At 45.7% G+C, this 14,514-nt stretch overlaps 1 protein-coding gene across 1 annotated transcript in view; it reads right to left on the bottom strand.

Annotated features, from left to right (window-relative positions):
- The window catches only part of LOC308108832 (protein unc-13 homolog A), a gene marked incomplete at both ends in the record, with an annotated part of 61,199 nt that overhangs the window by 21,747 nt on the left and 24,938 nt on the right, over nucleotides 1-14,514 (bottom strand). Inside the window, 4 exons of the mRNA XM_080462092.1 lie at nucleotides 5,963-6,106; nucleotides 7,505-7,601; nucleotides 7,679-7,805; nucleotides 9,424-9,509. Coding sequence (XP_080318218.1) covers nucleotides 5,963-6,106; nucleotides 7,505-7,601; nucleotides 7,679-7,805; nucleotides 9,424-9,509 — 454 coding nt within the window. The remainder of the gene's footprint in view (nucleotides 1-5,962; nucleotides 6,107-7,504; nucleotides 7,602-7,678; nucleotides 7,806-9,423; nucleotides 9,510-14,514) is intronic.

Raw genomic sequence — 14,514 nt, 5'->3', positions numbered from 1 at the left:
GTGGGGGGGGTGCTCCCGCTGGGGTGGGGTGGGGGGGCTGGGCGTCGGGCCCCGGCTGGGCTGTCGGCTGGGGGGGTTGGGGTGCGGGGCGTCCGGGCCCTGGGGGTGCGGGGCCTCCCCCTTTCTGGTGGGGGTGCCCGCTGCGGCGCTGGGGGTGGGTCCTCCCTCTGGCCCCCTCCCCCGGTAGGGCGGGTTGGGTCTGCCTCGCTCCCGGATTGGGGGGAGCAGGGGACGGGGGGGCTCCGGTTTCTGGATGGATGGTTGACTGAGGTTCCCCGGGTCCTAGGCCGGCCGCTCAGGGGTCGGGTGGGGCAGCGCGGGGGGTCCAGCTGGACCAAGGTCCTAGCGATGGGGGGACCCCCTCCCTCAGAACCCTCTCTGCCTTACCTCACCTTATATTACTCCACAATAGGGAACAGTGGGGCGGTGCCTAGGGTGGGGGGTCCGGGCTACTTAACTGCGGTCTGGGTCCTCCCCCGACTTTGCACCACCCACAATTTTAACCACACTTAGTCACGCAGGGTCTTGAAGGGGTAAGCCGCTTTCGGGGTTCTGCCGCTTGTCAGCGGTAGAACGCCCGGGCCCCGCTACCCCCCAATTTTAAACCGCACCATAGACACACACATTGCACCCACTTCTTCAAAACACAAAGACACACCCATACATACATTCAACACACATATAGGGCGGGGGGAGGGCGGGAGACGTGGCTCCCCCCAGCACCTCCCGCTGGGGTCCCGCCCCGGCCCAGGGTGAGTGCGGCTGGAATGCGGGGGGCGCACTCCCTCAGGCGTGGCGCTCGTGGGGGGGCTGGGGTGCGGTGCTCCTTCCCCATTTGCTGTTGGATTAGTGGAGGATGAGATATCGCGGTGGCCGGGTGGGGGCCCGGCCGGCGGCCTGGGGGGCGAGTATCATCCCCCCCCCCCGAGTGTGTGAGTGTGTGAGCGTCTGAGTCTGTGTCTGTGTCGGGGGTGGGTGTCTGTGGGGGTGTGGGTTTATCAATCAAGATCGGGGGGAGAATCGTGGGGGGTGGGGGCGGCTCCCGGGGGATTTGGGGGGGCCCTGCTCCGGCCTTTTCTCGGCTTGGCGGCTTGGGTCGGGACCTGGGGCCCTGTGCCCTTTATCCTTCTCTTGTGGGCTCCTCTTGTCTGGGGGGGATTCCTCTCTGCATTCTCCGTCGGGTGCTTTTTGGGTGGGGGCGTGGCTCTCTGGGGTGGTTCGCTGGGGTCTCCCCGGGCCTGGGGGGCTGCCGTCTGCTGGGGTGGCGGTGTCCGGGCCCGATGGCCTCGGGCCCTGGGGTGTCGCTACGGGTCCCCCCACAACAGTTCCGGCCACACCCAGTGGACAAACCACACACACACACACACACACACACACACACACACACACACACACACACACTTCCACTCCTCATGAAAGGTGCTTCTGAAGTTGCTTGTTCTCTGTCATCATTTGCTCAAACGTTAAAAATCATGTTCCTCTTTTGTTGTTGCCTCTTTGTTAACTCATGTTCCTGCTTCATCTTACTGTCTAGATAGAGCTGCTCAGGCTGGTTGATCTAGAAAATCATGTTCCTGTCTAGATAGAGCTGCTCAGGCTGGTTTAATCTAAGAAATCATCTTACTGTCTAGATAGAGCTGCTCAGGCTGGTTAATCTAGAAAATCATGTTCCTGTCTAGATAGAGCTGCTCAGGCTGGTTAATCTAAGAAATCATCTTACTGTCTAGATAGAGCTGCTCAGGCTGGTTAATCTAGAAAATCATGTTCCTGTCTAGATAGAGCTGCTCAGGCTGGTTTAATCTAAGAAATCATCTTACTGTCTAGATAGAGCTGCTCAGGCTGGTTAATCTAGAAAATCATGTTCCTGTCTAGATAGAGCTGCTCAGGCTGGTTAATCTAAGAAATCATCTTACTGTCTAGATAGAGCTGCTCAGGCTGGTTTAATCCAATAACAGTTGTAAAGTATTTGGATCAGTGTGATAACTGCAAATAATATATGTAGCACAACAAGGGTATTGTATGTTATCCCCGTCCCCCCTCCCCCCTCCCCCCTCCCCCCTCAACTTCTCTTCTCTCTGTTCTCTTCTCTCTCTCTTTGAGCGTTCCCCCCCGGTCGTGTACAGCAGCCATGCCAACTTCTGACGGAGGAGGCAACAGGAGGAGACTCCAGGTCTCTCCCTGTTGCAAGACCAAAAACTCTGAAGGTTCTAGATCACATCATATTGTTGGCCCAAGCTGCCGAACAGGACAAGGGAGAAAAAAACAAACAAAAAAATAAATAAATAAAACAAAGTGTCCCGAACATCCCGGGACTCACAGTTTTCTTCTGGGCGTAGGCCCCGCCCCGACATTGGGTTGGTCTTTTCGCAATTGGTCAATTTGGTTTTGACCAAGCGAAATCAGACGTTGCATGTTTGAGGAAACTGTGTGTGTGTGTGTGTGTGTGTGTGTGTGTGTGTGTGTGTGTGTGTGTGTGTGTGTGTGTGTGTGTGTGTGTGTGAGTTGTTTCGCCCGGAGAAGCTGACGAGGCAAACTAATGAGTCTAAAATTCTTTAGTCGTTCTTATCTCAAGGAGAGCGTGACTCCCTGAGCGAGAGCTTCCTGCAGGGGTTTGACTGAACTGGTACGGACGTCCTGATGACTCCCTGGTTCTGGCAGTTTTCTGTTGTTCAAAGAGCATCTCAGCTCAGTTAAGCACATCCCTTCACTGATGAGAGTGTACATCACTCCAGAAAGATTTAATAACTTTAATACGAATATCCCAGATGCTTGCAATAAGTGTGGTGTAGATAAAGGCACTATCCTCCACTGCCTGTGGCAGTGCCCTGGAGTGAGGGAGTTTCTGGAAGAGGTTAGATTAAATGTGCAGGACATCCTCTCAATCAGATTAGAGCTCAATCCCAAACTCTTTCTACTGGGCCTCGACCCAGCTCTTCATCATATAAAACATCATGAAAGGATTTCTTAAACATGTTTTTTTACAAGCAAAGGAAAATAGTTCCAACATGGAAAAGTAGGAGCAGGCCAGGTATTGCAATGTGCTTTAGGGAATTATCTTCCTGTTTGCCTTTGGAAACAATTTCTTACATTCTTAAGAATAAACAGGAGACATTTCAAAAGGTGTGGGGTCGATTTATCCATCACATTAAAAACAAAGACTTATCTCATCTGTTGAACCAACGTGGAGTAGAACAAGAGCCTCATCTAAACTCTTCCATTCTTGGGTCACTGGACGTTACAGCAAAGAAGCTTGTATGGACTCATGATGTCATCTTTACAGAAGCACTCTGTTAACCGCCATGTTCTGTTTGTTTGTTCTTCTTTTTCTCTATTTTTTTGTCCCATTTTGTTTGTACAGTTATAGTGATCATATTTATGTAAAGGGGAAAAACCTAATGTAGGGTTTGAATATTTTTGTTTCATTGGAAAGTCCCCGTCCTACAAGGTCCTGTGTGTCAACACATTGTTTTACTTGAGGTTCTTTGTTGAACTTGTGTTTTGTTTTCTATATTTGAAAAATTCAATAAAGTTGTTGGTGAAAAAAAAAAAAAAGGATTCCTGAATTGAGCAAAATGGTTTTAACTGTGTGATGATATACTGTGTATGATATAATTAATAATCAATGAATGAAGGAGCAGTCATATGAATTGGTTCAGCTGGAATAGCATGTTGGAGTCATTACATGATGAACCAAACTGGTTTTCCAGGTTTGGCAACAAAAGTAAATCCATCAAGTTCGTGTTTTAAGTTTTAGTTTTTGATTTAGCTGTTGTGGCCTCATGTTAAAGGTTGTTTGTTTGTTTACTGACTGCATCTTTAATCAGGTGTTTGTCCTACTACCATCTTCAGGTTTGCAGAGGTCACAGAGTTCAGGGGCCTCATGTATCATCAGCGTGTAGAAAAGTGTTACGAATGAAACGGAGAGTCTGCATAAGTACAAAACAATCTGTATTTATCAAACCTGTGTACGTGGGTCGTACGCACACCAGTCAGTCATCAGTGTTGATAAAGCCCACTTGTTTTTTGTCACCATGCTAGTGCACTTCAAAGGTTCTTCAGCTTCAGAATCGACTCCAATTAAACAGATATGGCAACAACACTCACCGTCATGGCAAAGAGGAAGAGGAAAGAGGAACTTTAATGAAACCGAAATGGAGGTACTTGTCAGCAAGGTGGAAGAAATCCAGGTCGTTGTTGGGCTAAGCAAAGAAGAAGAATGCTGCTGGGATCAGGTAACCACAGTTTATTCTGTCCAGTCGTCGGAGGAGGCGCAGCAGAAATGATATAAAAGCGGTTTGAGGTTTTCTCGGTGCACTCTGGAAGCTTCGCTTCTTTTTGTGTTTCGCTCCAATATTGGCCGTCAATCACAGCATGAACCCATTAATACTCCATCAAAAAACCCAAACAGCCTGCAGCTCTGCTGGGAATCAAACCCCTGCCTCCAGAGTGCCAGGTGAGAATTCTAGCCACTGTACTACCACTTCTTAGTGAGATGGATTCCTGCAAGGCTTTTCTAATTACACTGAAGAATCTATACAAATAAATAGAAGCACAACTGGCGGGTCATGGCAGCGGCTCCACAAGCTCAAACGCCATATCCGTCCCGTTTCCTTCAATTAAAAAGCTCAATTAGGAGCAAACTACCAATTATGGCAAAAGACAACTTTCTAATTACTAATGTGGGTAATACCTGGAAGGCTCTGAAGAAATGATTTGGGTCCAAACATAAACTGATTTGTTTAACATCATTGACTGATGATCCTGATTTAACCAAGGAGGGCCCTGGGTCCAACTATATACTTAGGAAAATAGATGCTCTTAATTTCCCAGAAGACTTTAGCTTATTGGAAAAAACTATTATCGATAGTATGAAACAAGGTCAGTTTGTCTCCAAATCTTATTCCAAACAGTTGAATATAGACAGATTAACACTCCGACAGAAATCATGGGAAACCCAGCTGAAAACAACAATAGACACGGAAGTATGGACGTTTACTTTTGAAAATATCCATATGTGACCAATTCAGAGAAATGCAATATATTATCTTACAAACGTCTATATATCTCCATATATGTACAGTAAATATACAGCAGGGGTCTCTAAACTGCCTAAAATGTAAAAATATTTTAGGAACAAGATTTAACTGCCTTCTGGAATGGAACTGTATGTGCTGAGGTTAGAGTGACTATCAAACAGCAATTACAGCCTCATCCACTATTGTGTCTGTTGGGATGTTTCCCTGGAACATTAAGATCATGTAAGAACTCTGGACATTTCTTGCTTATGATTCTCTGAAACGCTGGGATGAACCTCCTTCAGTACATCTTTGGAGGTCTTTAATGTGGGACTATATCTCTTTGGAAAGACTACCATTTGTTATTAACGACCAAAAGGACGTCTTTACAGCAAAGTGTTGGGGTACCTGGGAAACCAGAGTAACTACCTGAAAGGTTAGACCTTATAAGGACTTTAGAGCATTGCTGTGGATTTAATTTGAACTTTTGACAATTTATATCTCTACTGTGCTGGACTTTTATAATTTTGAAAAATGTTCAATAAAAAGAATATAAAAAAAAAAAAGCTCAATTAGTAATTGCATCTATTTACAAACAGACGCTTTGTATGTGGTGTGAAAGGCTTTAAAAACACTTGTGACAGCGGGTTCAGATGTATGGAAGTGCCATGGTTCATCTTACGCTGTTAGAATAGTGCACACTGATCAGTTTGCTGAGCGCTGAGAGTGGCTTCGCCGCCCACATGTTTGGGTTCTGCGTCACTCAGTTGAAGTACAAGTTGATCAATGACAGAGTTTGTGTGGGAATGTTCATACGCGCTCACGACGCACTGCTGGTTGTGTACGTACTGGAGATAACTGAGGCCAGTGGACTTAAAGAAATCTGTGAAAGTTTCAGAGCTAGAGGATTGGAGGTGGACATGAGGATGTGAGGAGGCCAACATCACCTTGGCGAATCTCTTCATGTAGTTACCAACGATCTGAGGGTCGGGACACTCCAGCTTGCGGATGATTTCGAAGCTCTGGTTGAGCTGAGAAAAGACGTCCACCACCGAGCAGGAGAACAAAGCGTGCTCCGACGTGACCTGGAACTGCAGCAGGAACAGGATGAGAGGGAGGAGAGTGAGAAGATGTGAGGGCTGCCCCCCCAGGAGCCTGAATAACGACTCAGAGTGGAGCTCTGTGGCTGCCTGCGGCTTGTGGAGTGATTCTGGTGAGTGGGAGGATCAGGTTATGATGGGGAACAGGGCCTGGCTGTTTGCCCCACAGTGGAGGCTGTTACAGTGTGTGACTGAGTTGCTGAAGCCCACAGTGACAGTAACTAGACCCACCGGACGTCTGACAGAGGAGTGCAGCCTTCAGCGGCTTCGTATCCACTATTCTCTGTGTGCCTGTGTGTGCTGTAGGACCCACTCCAGTCCTCAGTGAACTTTCCTTTTCTCAGTATTGATCCGCCTCGAGGCCTTAAACTTGCTGCTCTCAGTGAACAATGTGCTGAGTCGGACATGCTTCATAATGGACTTGATGCCTCAGCAGACTTTGCTTTTCTCACATTCTCTTCTACCCAAAACACCTTTAATTTCAACCAGAAAGCGACATTACGGCAGATCCATTCATCTGACATGAGACATCAGTGACATACACCAGCAGGTTTATAGACACACAGACTTGGATATAATAATAATAATAATAATAATAATAATAATAATAATAATAATAATAATAATAATAATAATAATAATAATAATAATAATAATAATAATAATAATAATAACTATAATAATAATAATAATAATAAGAATAATAAGAATAATAATAAGAATAATAATAATGGATATCTGTGTGTCACTGTCATGTTTACTATCTGAGCTGTGTGTTAGTCTGAGACTGATTCTTTGAGTTCAGCTGGAGTTACATCAGTTAGTCAGGAGTCAAGTACCTTGGATTATAAAAAGGAAAAGACATTTTGCAACTTGATATTAATGGAGAATGAAGAAGACATTAGAGAGAAAGCAAGATAAAGAAATGAATACAGTCACTTGGCAGACTAAATATAATAGAGACTGTTTGGGACGGTAGATTGCAGTTCTTCTCCGTTAACCTGTTGGTAGTCAAAGTGTCTCCTCACTAAAGACACTGGCCTGTCCTGGAAAACATCATGTTCTAGGATTGAGCCGACGGTTCAGTCTTCATCACTCTGCTTCTCTTTCTGTCCAAATTTACTGAGAACATCTATTTCTAAACCTCGCTGGATGATTTTTAATGTGAAACTCGTCCAGCTACGAACATGAAACTGTGAATTTTACAACATGTGGCATGTTTGAAGGAGTGGCTCTGTGTTCTTAGGATGGTTTCATTTACTACAAACATGATAAGACCTTTGATTCATTACCATTCTTAATTTCTTCTTTTAAATGAGGAATTTCAAAGTTCTAAGAATAACAGCTGGATGTTATTCATGTAAAGATGTCTGATAAAAAAAAGGTTACCCCGTCTTTCTTGTCCCTCTCCAGAGCTCCGTGCAGGAAGTCTCGGGACACTTCCTCGTTCTCGTCCAGCCACATGATGACGAACGGCTCGAACCAGCTGAGAGGGAACAGAGGAAGCATGAAGCTCACAGGCCTGTGAGCTTGCTGCCGTAAAGCTGTTGAGCAAATACTCACGCTGGATATTCAGGGACATGCTTCTGGAAAGTGGCCAGCTCCTTGCAGTACTCATTATAGAGCCACTTCACCTTGAAGTGCAAATTCATATAATCTGCACTTTTACACAGGCGGTTCTTCTCGTGCTCTGAATAGCAAAGAGAGAAAAAAAGGATGTGTGGAGCCTCACACAACAAACACTTTGTACAAATGCCGATCCTACAGCTGATCTCTTCAGCATTTTCATAAAACTCATAAAATGACATGTTAGTTTGACACTACTGATGATGTGTTGTTGCAATAGTAATCCTCCCGTCCACCACTTCAGCCCACGATGGCAGTGTCGTCAGCAAACGTCTGCACGTGGCAGGACTCCGAGTTGTGTTTGATTGATGTGTAAAGGGTGAACAGGAAAGCACAGTCCCCTGCAACGCTCCTTTGCTGCTGACCACTGAGTCACACATACTGAGGGCTGCCTGTCAGGTAGTCCATTATCCAGGCCACCGGGTGTGTGTCCACCCCATCTCTTTTAGGTTCCAGGCTCCAGGCTCCTCCCCTGCTTCAGAATCCTCCCCCGCTCCAGGCCCCTCCCAACTTACGTGATGCACCTGAACGCATCACAGAAAACTGTCAGCTCCTGTAGTTCAAACCAGACCAACATGGCGCCAGACAAAAACTCTCTTTTACTACTGAAACAGTTCAGAGAAATGTATTTTCGAAAGTATTGGAGGCCAGAAATAAACTGTGTAGTTGAAAAGTTAAAACGCTGCTTCATAGACGTGTGGCTGCTGTGAGGGGGCGTGGTCTGTTGTGAGGGGGCGTGGCCTGCAAGTTCGACAGCTTCTTATTGGAGTATGAACTGTCCTGCCGAAAAAGCATTTTTTTTTCAACAGCTGGTGAATTTTCTTCTTGTTCTTATGGCTTCAAAAAGGGAGTCTGAAGGGGCCTTAAGAGGACCCAGTGTCGATGTAGTCTGTACAGTGAGCAGCCGCCTCCAAGTCCTCGCTGTGGGACCCCTGCAATACATCCCAGTCCGTAGTTTAAAAGCCTGTTCTGCCAAAGGAGCCCACCGAATGTGGTTGAGGGGAACCTCCTCACTCTGGGAAGGTAGTGAGGCTGTGGCAGAATGAGGTTGTGGTCTGCTTTGCCCGAAGCAGGTCGCGGGGAGGCACAGAATGCATCCTTCACATTCTCAGTAGGTGTGTTTGCCCGGGAATACGCCTTTTTTGTTTGAAATGAAAACTTCTCGTGTCCCTCAATCAGTCCAGTATGTCTCAGGCCCAGTCCACACAAGCCCAGACCATCTTTTTTCTCCCCATCGACCTTTCCCCCCCCACATCCACACAGCAGCATAAATAAATGACTCAAAAGGATGTAGTACAGAGCCAGAACTATAGTTGGCGCTATAACTCTGTCACAGATATACACGGAAAACGGAGAAGACAGAGCATGAAAAAAACCCTCCAATCGTTTTCAGTTAATGTGCATCTTGTCCATCCACACTAGTTCCTTTCATTAAAACAACAACAACAAAATTCCAGGCTCCTAAAACTCCTCGCCGTGTGGATGATCGGACAAAAACGAAGCGGTTACATGTAATGTCACTGTCGTGTGGAGGCTGAAGGACGCCCCACTAAACGTCTCTGTTCTGCATGTGTGGAAATTGCAAGTTCCGTCTGTGCTCACAGCATTCACAGTCTAAAAGAGTAAAACCAGATGAAATGGATCCTAAAAGTCAGAAGAAAGCCGCCAGAGAGGAAACTCACCCTCCATGGCGTACTTCATGTCTTGTGCGAACATGTTCCACATGACTTCAGCGCTGATCTTGCCCACATTGAGCTCCTGGGGGAACCTGCAGGAGAAAGTTCCAGGCTTACAGAGAGCTGCACAGGCAGGACACTACGCATTTTATAGCAAGGATATTCATGTAACTCTTGCTTTTATCATTCATGTAACAGGGGTACGTCCGAAAAGTCCCTCCTATCTCCTTATCTATGGACTTTACCTTAACCCTTGGATGACGTCACAGAGTTAGTGAAAGGTGTTAGGTTTCCTAAAGGAGTTAGTGAAAGGTATTAGGAGGCTTCCTAAAGGAGTTAGTGAAAGGTGTTAGGAGGCTTCCTAAAGGAGCTAAGGAAAGGTGTTAGGAGGCTTCCTAAAGGAGTTAGTGAAAGGTATTAGGAGGCTTCCTAAAGGAGTTAGTGAAAGGTGTTAGGAGGCTTCCTAAAGGAGCTAAGGAAAGGTGTTAGGAGGCTTCCTAAAGGAGTTAGTGAAAGGTGTTAGGAGGCTTCCTAAAGGAGTTAGTAAAGGTGTTAGGAGGCTCCCTAAAGGAGTTAGTGAAAGGTGTTAGGAAGCTTCCTAAAGGAGTTAGTGAAAGGTGTTAGGAGACTTCCTAAAGGAGTTAGTGAAAGGTGTTAGGAGGCTTCCTAAAGGAGTTAGTAAAGGTGTTAGGAGGCTCCCTAAAGGAGTTAGTGAAAGGTGTTAGGAAGCTTCCTAAAGGAGTTAGTGAAAGGTGTTAGGAAGCTTCCTAAAGGAGTTAGGAAAGGTGTTAGGAGGCTTCCTAAATGAGTTAGTAAAGGTGATCACGGTGGTGAGGCAGTCAGACTTTCACTTAGTGACGTCATAATAAAGCGACGGCGGCTCTAGTTAGTGACGTCTGCCATGGTGGGGAAAGAACTACAAGTTTCTGAAAAATGAACTACAAAAAGTTAATCTGGGTTCTAGATGATTTCAAGTGGTTCTAGGCAGATTATTACTTTGGTAACTTACATGATCTGCTCCTTTTTCTGTCATCCTGAGTTTCCCTGAATGCTCCGATGAGCGGGTTCCTTTAAATGTTGTCGCCGCAAGGAATTGTGGGGGAACATGAGCTGGTCTCCTTTGGTAAAGGAACCATCAGTGGTTCCTAGGCTAAAGGAGGTTCTAAAGGAAGCATCAGTGGTTCCTAGGCTAAAGGGGGTTCTAAAGGAAGCATCAGTGGTTCCTCGGCTAAAGGAGGTTCTAAAGGAAGCATCAGTGGTTCCTAGGCTAAAGGGGGTTCTAAAGGAACTAAAGGAGGTTCTAAAGGAAGCATCAGTGGTTACTAAGCTAAAGGAGGTTCTAAAGGAAGCATCAGTGGTTCCTAGGCTAAAGGAGGTTCTAAAGTAACTAAAGGAGGTTCTAAAGGAAGCATCAGTGGTTCCTAAGCTAAAGGAGGTTCTAAAGGAAGCATCAGTGGTTCCTAGGCTAAAGGAGGTTCTAAAGGAAGCATCAGTGGTTCCTAGGCTAAAGGAGGTTCTAAAGTAACTAAAGGAGGTTCTAAAGTAACTAAAGGAGGTTCTAAAGGAAGCATCAGTGGTTCCTAAGCTAAAGGAGGTTCTAAAGGAAGCATCAGTGGTTCCTAGGCTAAAGGAGGTTCTAAAGCAGGGGTGTCAAACTCATTTTGGTCTTGGGGCCGCATACAACTTAATCGGATCTCAAGGGGGCCGGACCAGTAAACTCATTCCAAAATTACATAGAACTAACAATAAGTCCACTTTTTTTCTTTGTATTAGTGCAAAGAAGAAGAAGTAAATTATAAAAATCTTTATATGAAATGAATTGTCCCTTTTACTAAATATATACACACTTAATATAAACACTTTTACTCACTTTAACATTTATTCAAGTGCATTATGCATAAAAACTGATCAGTGATTGTACAATGTTGCAAAACATTTATTCACAGTTTTGTGGAACATAAACCCACTGTCCTGCATGTTAAAATACATCAAACACATACAAATGTAGTGCAATGCTGAAAGCAGCATTCCATACGATTTAGTCTTGCTCAGTATTTGCCCCTGAAACTTGGCATCTTTTAGCCTGCACAAGTGCATCAATATCAGGCATCATGTCCTGAGAAGCAGCCAGTTTCAGAATCTCATTTATGTGCTTATGTGTGAGCTTTGAGCGAAGCTTTGTTTTATTAATGTTCATTACTGAGAAGACCTGCTCACAAAGGTAGGTAGTCCCAAACATGGACAACATTTTTGCAGCCAGTGCTGTCAATTTAGGATAGCCTGGTAGGAGATACTTGTAAAATGTGTCCAAGCCCACAGAAGCAAATTTGTCCTTCAATTCTACATCACACTGAAAATCAATGATTTCAAGTTGCATGTCAACGGGCACATCAGAAGCTCTGACTGTGAATGGTGAGCGAAAAACTGCAAATTCTGTCTCAAGTTCGCTAAAGACCTGAAATCGCTTCTCAAACTCCCTCAGCAACCCTGAAATCTTGTCTTTGTACTGTGTCACGTCAGGATTAACGCTTGCGGTGCACACATCTCTGAGACAGGGGACATGAGCAGGGTCACCGCTTGCCATCTGCGTCTCCCATAACGTGAGCTTTAACTTGAATGCACGTATGCTGTCATAATACTGTGTTACAATTTTTTTGCGTCCTTGCAACATTTTGTTCAGATTATTCAAGTGCTCTGTAATATCAACCATAAATGCAAGGTCCTGCAGCCAAAGTGGGCACTGTAATTCCTTAACAGGTTTTCCTTTTTTCTCCATGAATTGTCCGATTTCCCCACGTAGATCAAAGAAGCGCTTCAGCACAGCACCTCTGCTTCACCCTCTTCCTTCAGTGTGGTATGGCAGACCATGGGTAATGTTACAGTCACTGAGAAAGCTGTCAAACTGACGATGATTGAGACCTCTGGCTCGGATGAAATTAACAGTTCGGACAACCACCTCCATGACGTGATCCATTTTTAGCGACTTGCAACATAATGCCTCCTGATGCAAAATGCAATGAAATGTCCAAAAATCACCTCCTCCATTTGCGGCTTGTACTTTCTCTCTGAACTTTGTCACAACACCTGCCTTTTTCCCGATCATTGACGGCGCACCATCAGTAGCCAGGCTTACGGCGCGGGACCAGTCCGCCCCGACTCTGTCCAGCGCTCCAACAACGGAGCGGAAAATGTCCTCAGCTGTTGTGGTGTTGGTCAGAGGCACCAACTCGACAAACTCTTCTGTGACAGTCAAAGTCTCGTCAACTCCACGAATGAATATGGCCAGTTGAGCGACGTCCGTAATATCAGTACTCTCATCAATTGCAATAGAAAATGCCAGAAATGACTCCCCTTTGCGTTTCAGTTGGCGGTCCAGATCTGCCGATAGTTCTGAAATCCTGTCTGCCACGGTATTTCTCGTCAAGCTAATATTGGCAAAAGCTTGTCGCTTCTCAGGACACACAATTTCGGCAGCCTTCAGCATACAGTTTTTGACGAACTCCCCGTCACTCCCCGGCTTTGACGCTAATGCTATATGGCTAGCAATTACGTAGCTGGCTTTCACCGCAGCATCACTGACCTCTCGGCTCCGGGTGAAAACAGATTGCTGTTTCCTCAGACCCACCAGCATTTCATTTACCTTCTGTTTTCTCACTTCTCCGTGCAAGCTGTTGTATTTTTCACCATGCTGAGATTCATAGTGGCGCCGAATATTGTATTCCTTAAGCACCGAAACTTGCTGCATGCACACCAGGCACACGGGTTTACCATTCACCTCCGTGAACAGATAGGAAGACGTCCATTTTTCTTGAAAAATCCGACACTCTGTGTCCACTTTTCTCTTTTTTGACAAAGACATTTCACTGAAGAGGGTGCCAGAGTCAACAGAAAAAGCAGGTAAAGCGCGCAGTGCGCCCTATGTGTGTGTGTTGTTGTTGTAAAGCGGACGTAGTAGTGAACACCATGAGAACGTTAAAGGGGGAAGTGTGGGCGTGGATTGTATATAAATGAACGGGTATGTGCGTTATGCAGAACATCGTTGTTTTAACAACCCTGAAAATGGCGAAGAGACACGCTTATGAAGCACAGTTTAAACTGAAGGCCATCAGCTACGTGGAGGAACATGGAAATCGAGCAGCCGCGAGAGAATTTAAGATTAATGAATCGATGGTTCGCAAGTGGAGGAAGCTGGAAAACGAGCTCCGACAGGTGAAGAAGACGCAGCTGAGTTTCCGCGGACATAAGGCGAGGTGGCCCGAGTTGGAGGAAAGACTCGAGCAGTGGATCATCGCACAAAGAACGAGTGGGAGAAGCGTTTCGACGGTCACCATTCGACTAAAAGCAGTAACGCTAGCAGAAGAAATGAAAATTGAACATTTCCGCTGGACATCGGTGTGAACCGGCCGTTCAAAGTAAGGCTGCGAGCGGCGTGGGAGCGATGGATGACCGATGGAGACCACAGTTTCACTAAGAGTGGAAGGCAGCGCCGGGCGAGTTACGCCACAATTTGCAAAAGCCGGCATCATTTCCAAGGAGCCGCACGACACGGAAAGTGACTCCGACATTGAAGAAAATGAACCTGGTATGTTTGTTAGTACTTTGTAATCAATACTTAAATAAAGCACAACCAAACTCAGTTTTGCTCCCGCTCTATTTTTAAATATGCACACTTGTGTGTGTGTGTTGTTGTAATGCGGACACCATGAGAACGTTAAAGGGGGAAGTGTGGGCATGGAACCCGCGCCCTATGAGCAGGTGCGCCTTATGTGTGTGTTAAATGCAGTAATGGCACACATAACTGAGACTGCGCCTTTTAGTACGGTGCGCCTTTTGGTTGTGAAAATACGGTTATTCATTTTTTTTTTTTTTTCTTAAAAAAAAAAAAAAATTCTTTAATAATGCATATTTATCCCGCGGGCCGGACTGAACCCACTGGCGGGCAGGTTCCGGCCCGCGGGCCGTACGTTTGACACCCCTGTTCTAAAGGAAGCATCAGTGGTTCCTAAGCTAAAGGAGGTTCTAAAGGAAGCATCAGTGGTTCCTAGGCTAAAGGAGGTTCTAAAGGAAGCATCAGTGGTTCCTAAACTAAAGGAGGTT

Source organism: Lipophrys pholis (genome assembly GCF_963383615.2).
Source record: "Lipophrys pholis genome assembly, chromosome: 1".
In the NCBI taxonomy this organism is placed as follows: domain Eukaryota; kingdom Metazoa; phylum Chordata; class Actinopteri; order Blenniiformes; family Blenniidae; genus Lipophrys; species Lipophrys pholis.
Note: the sequence above shows the minus strand (reverse complement) of the source record. Positions and strands in the feature narration are given on the sequence as shown.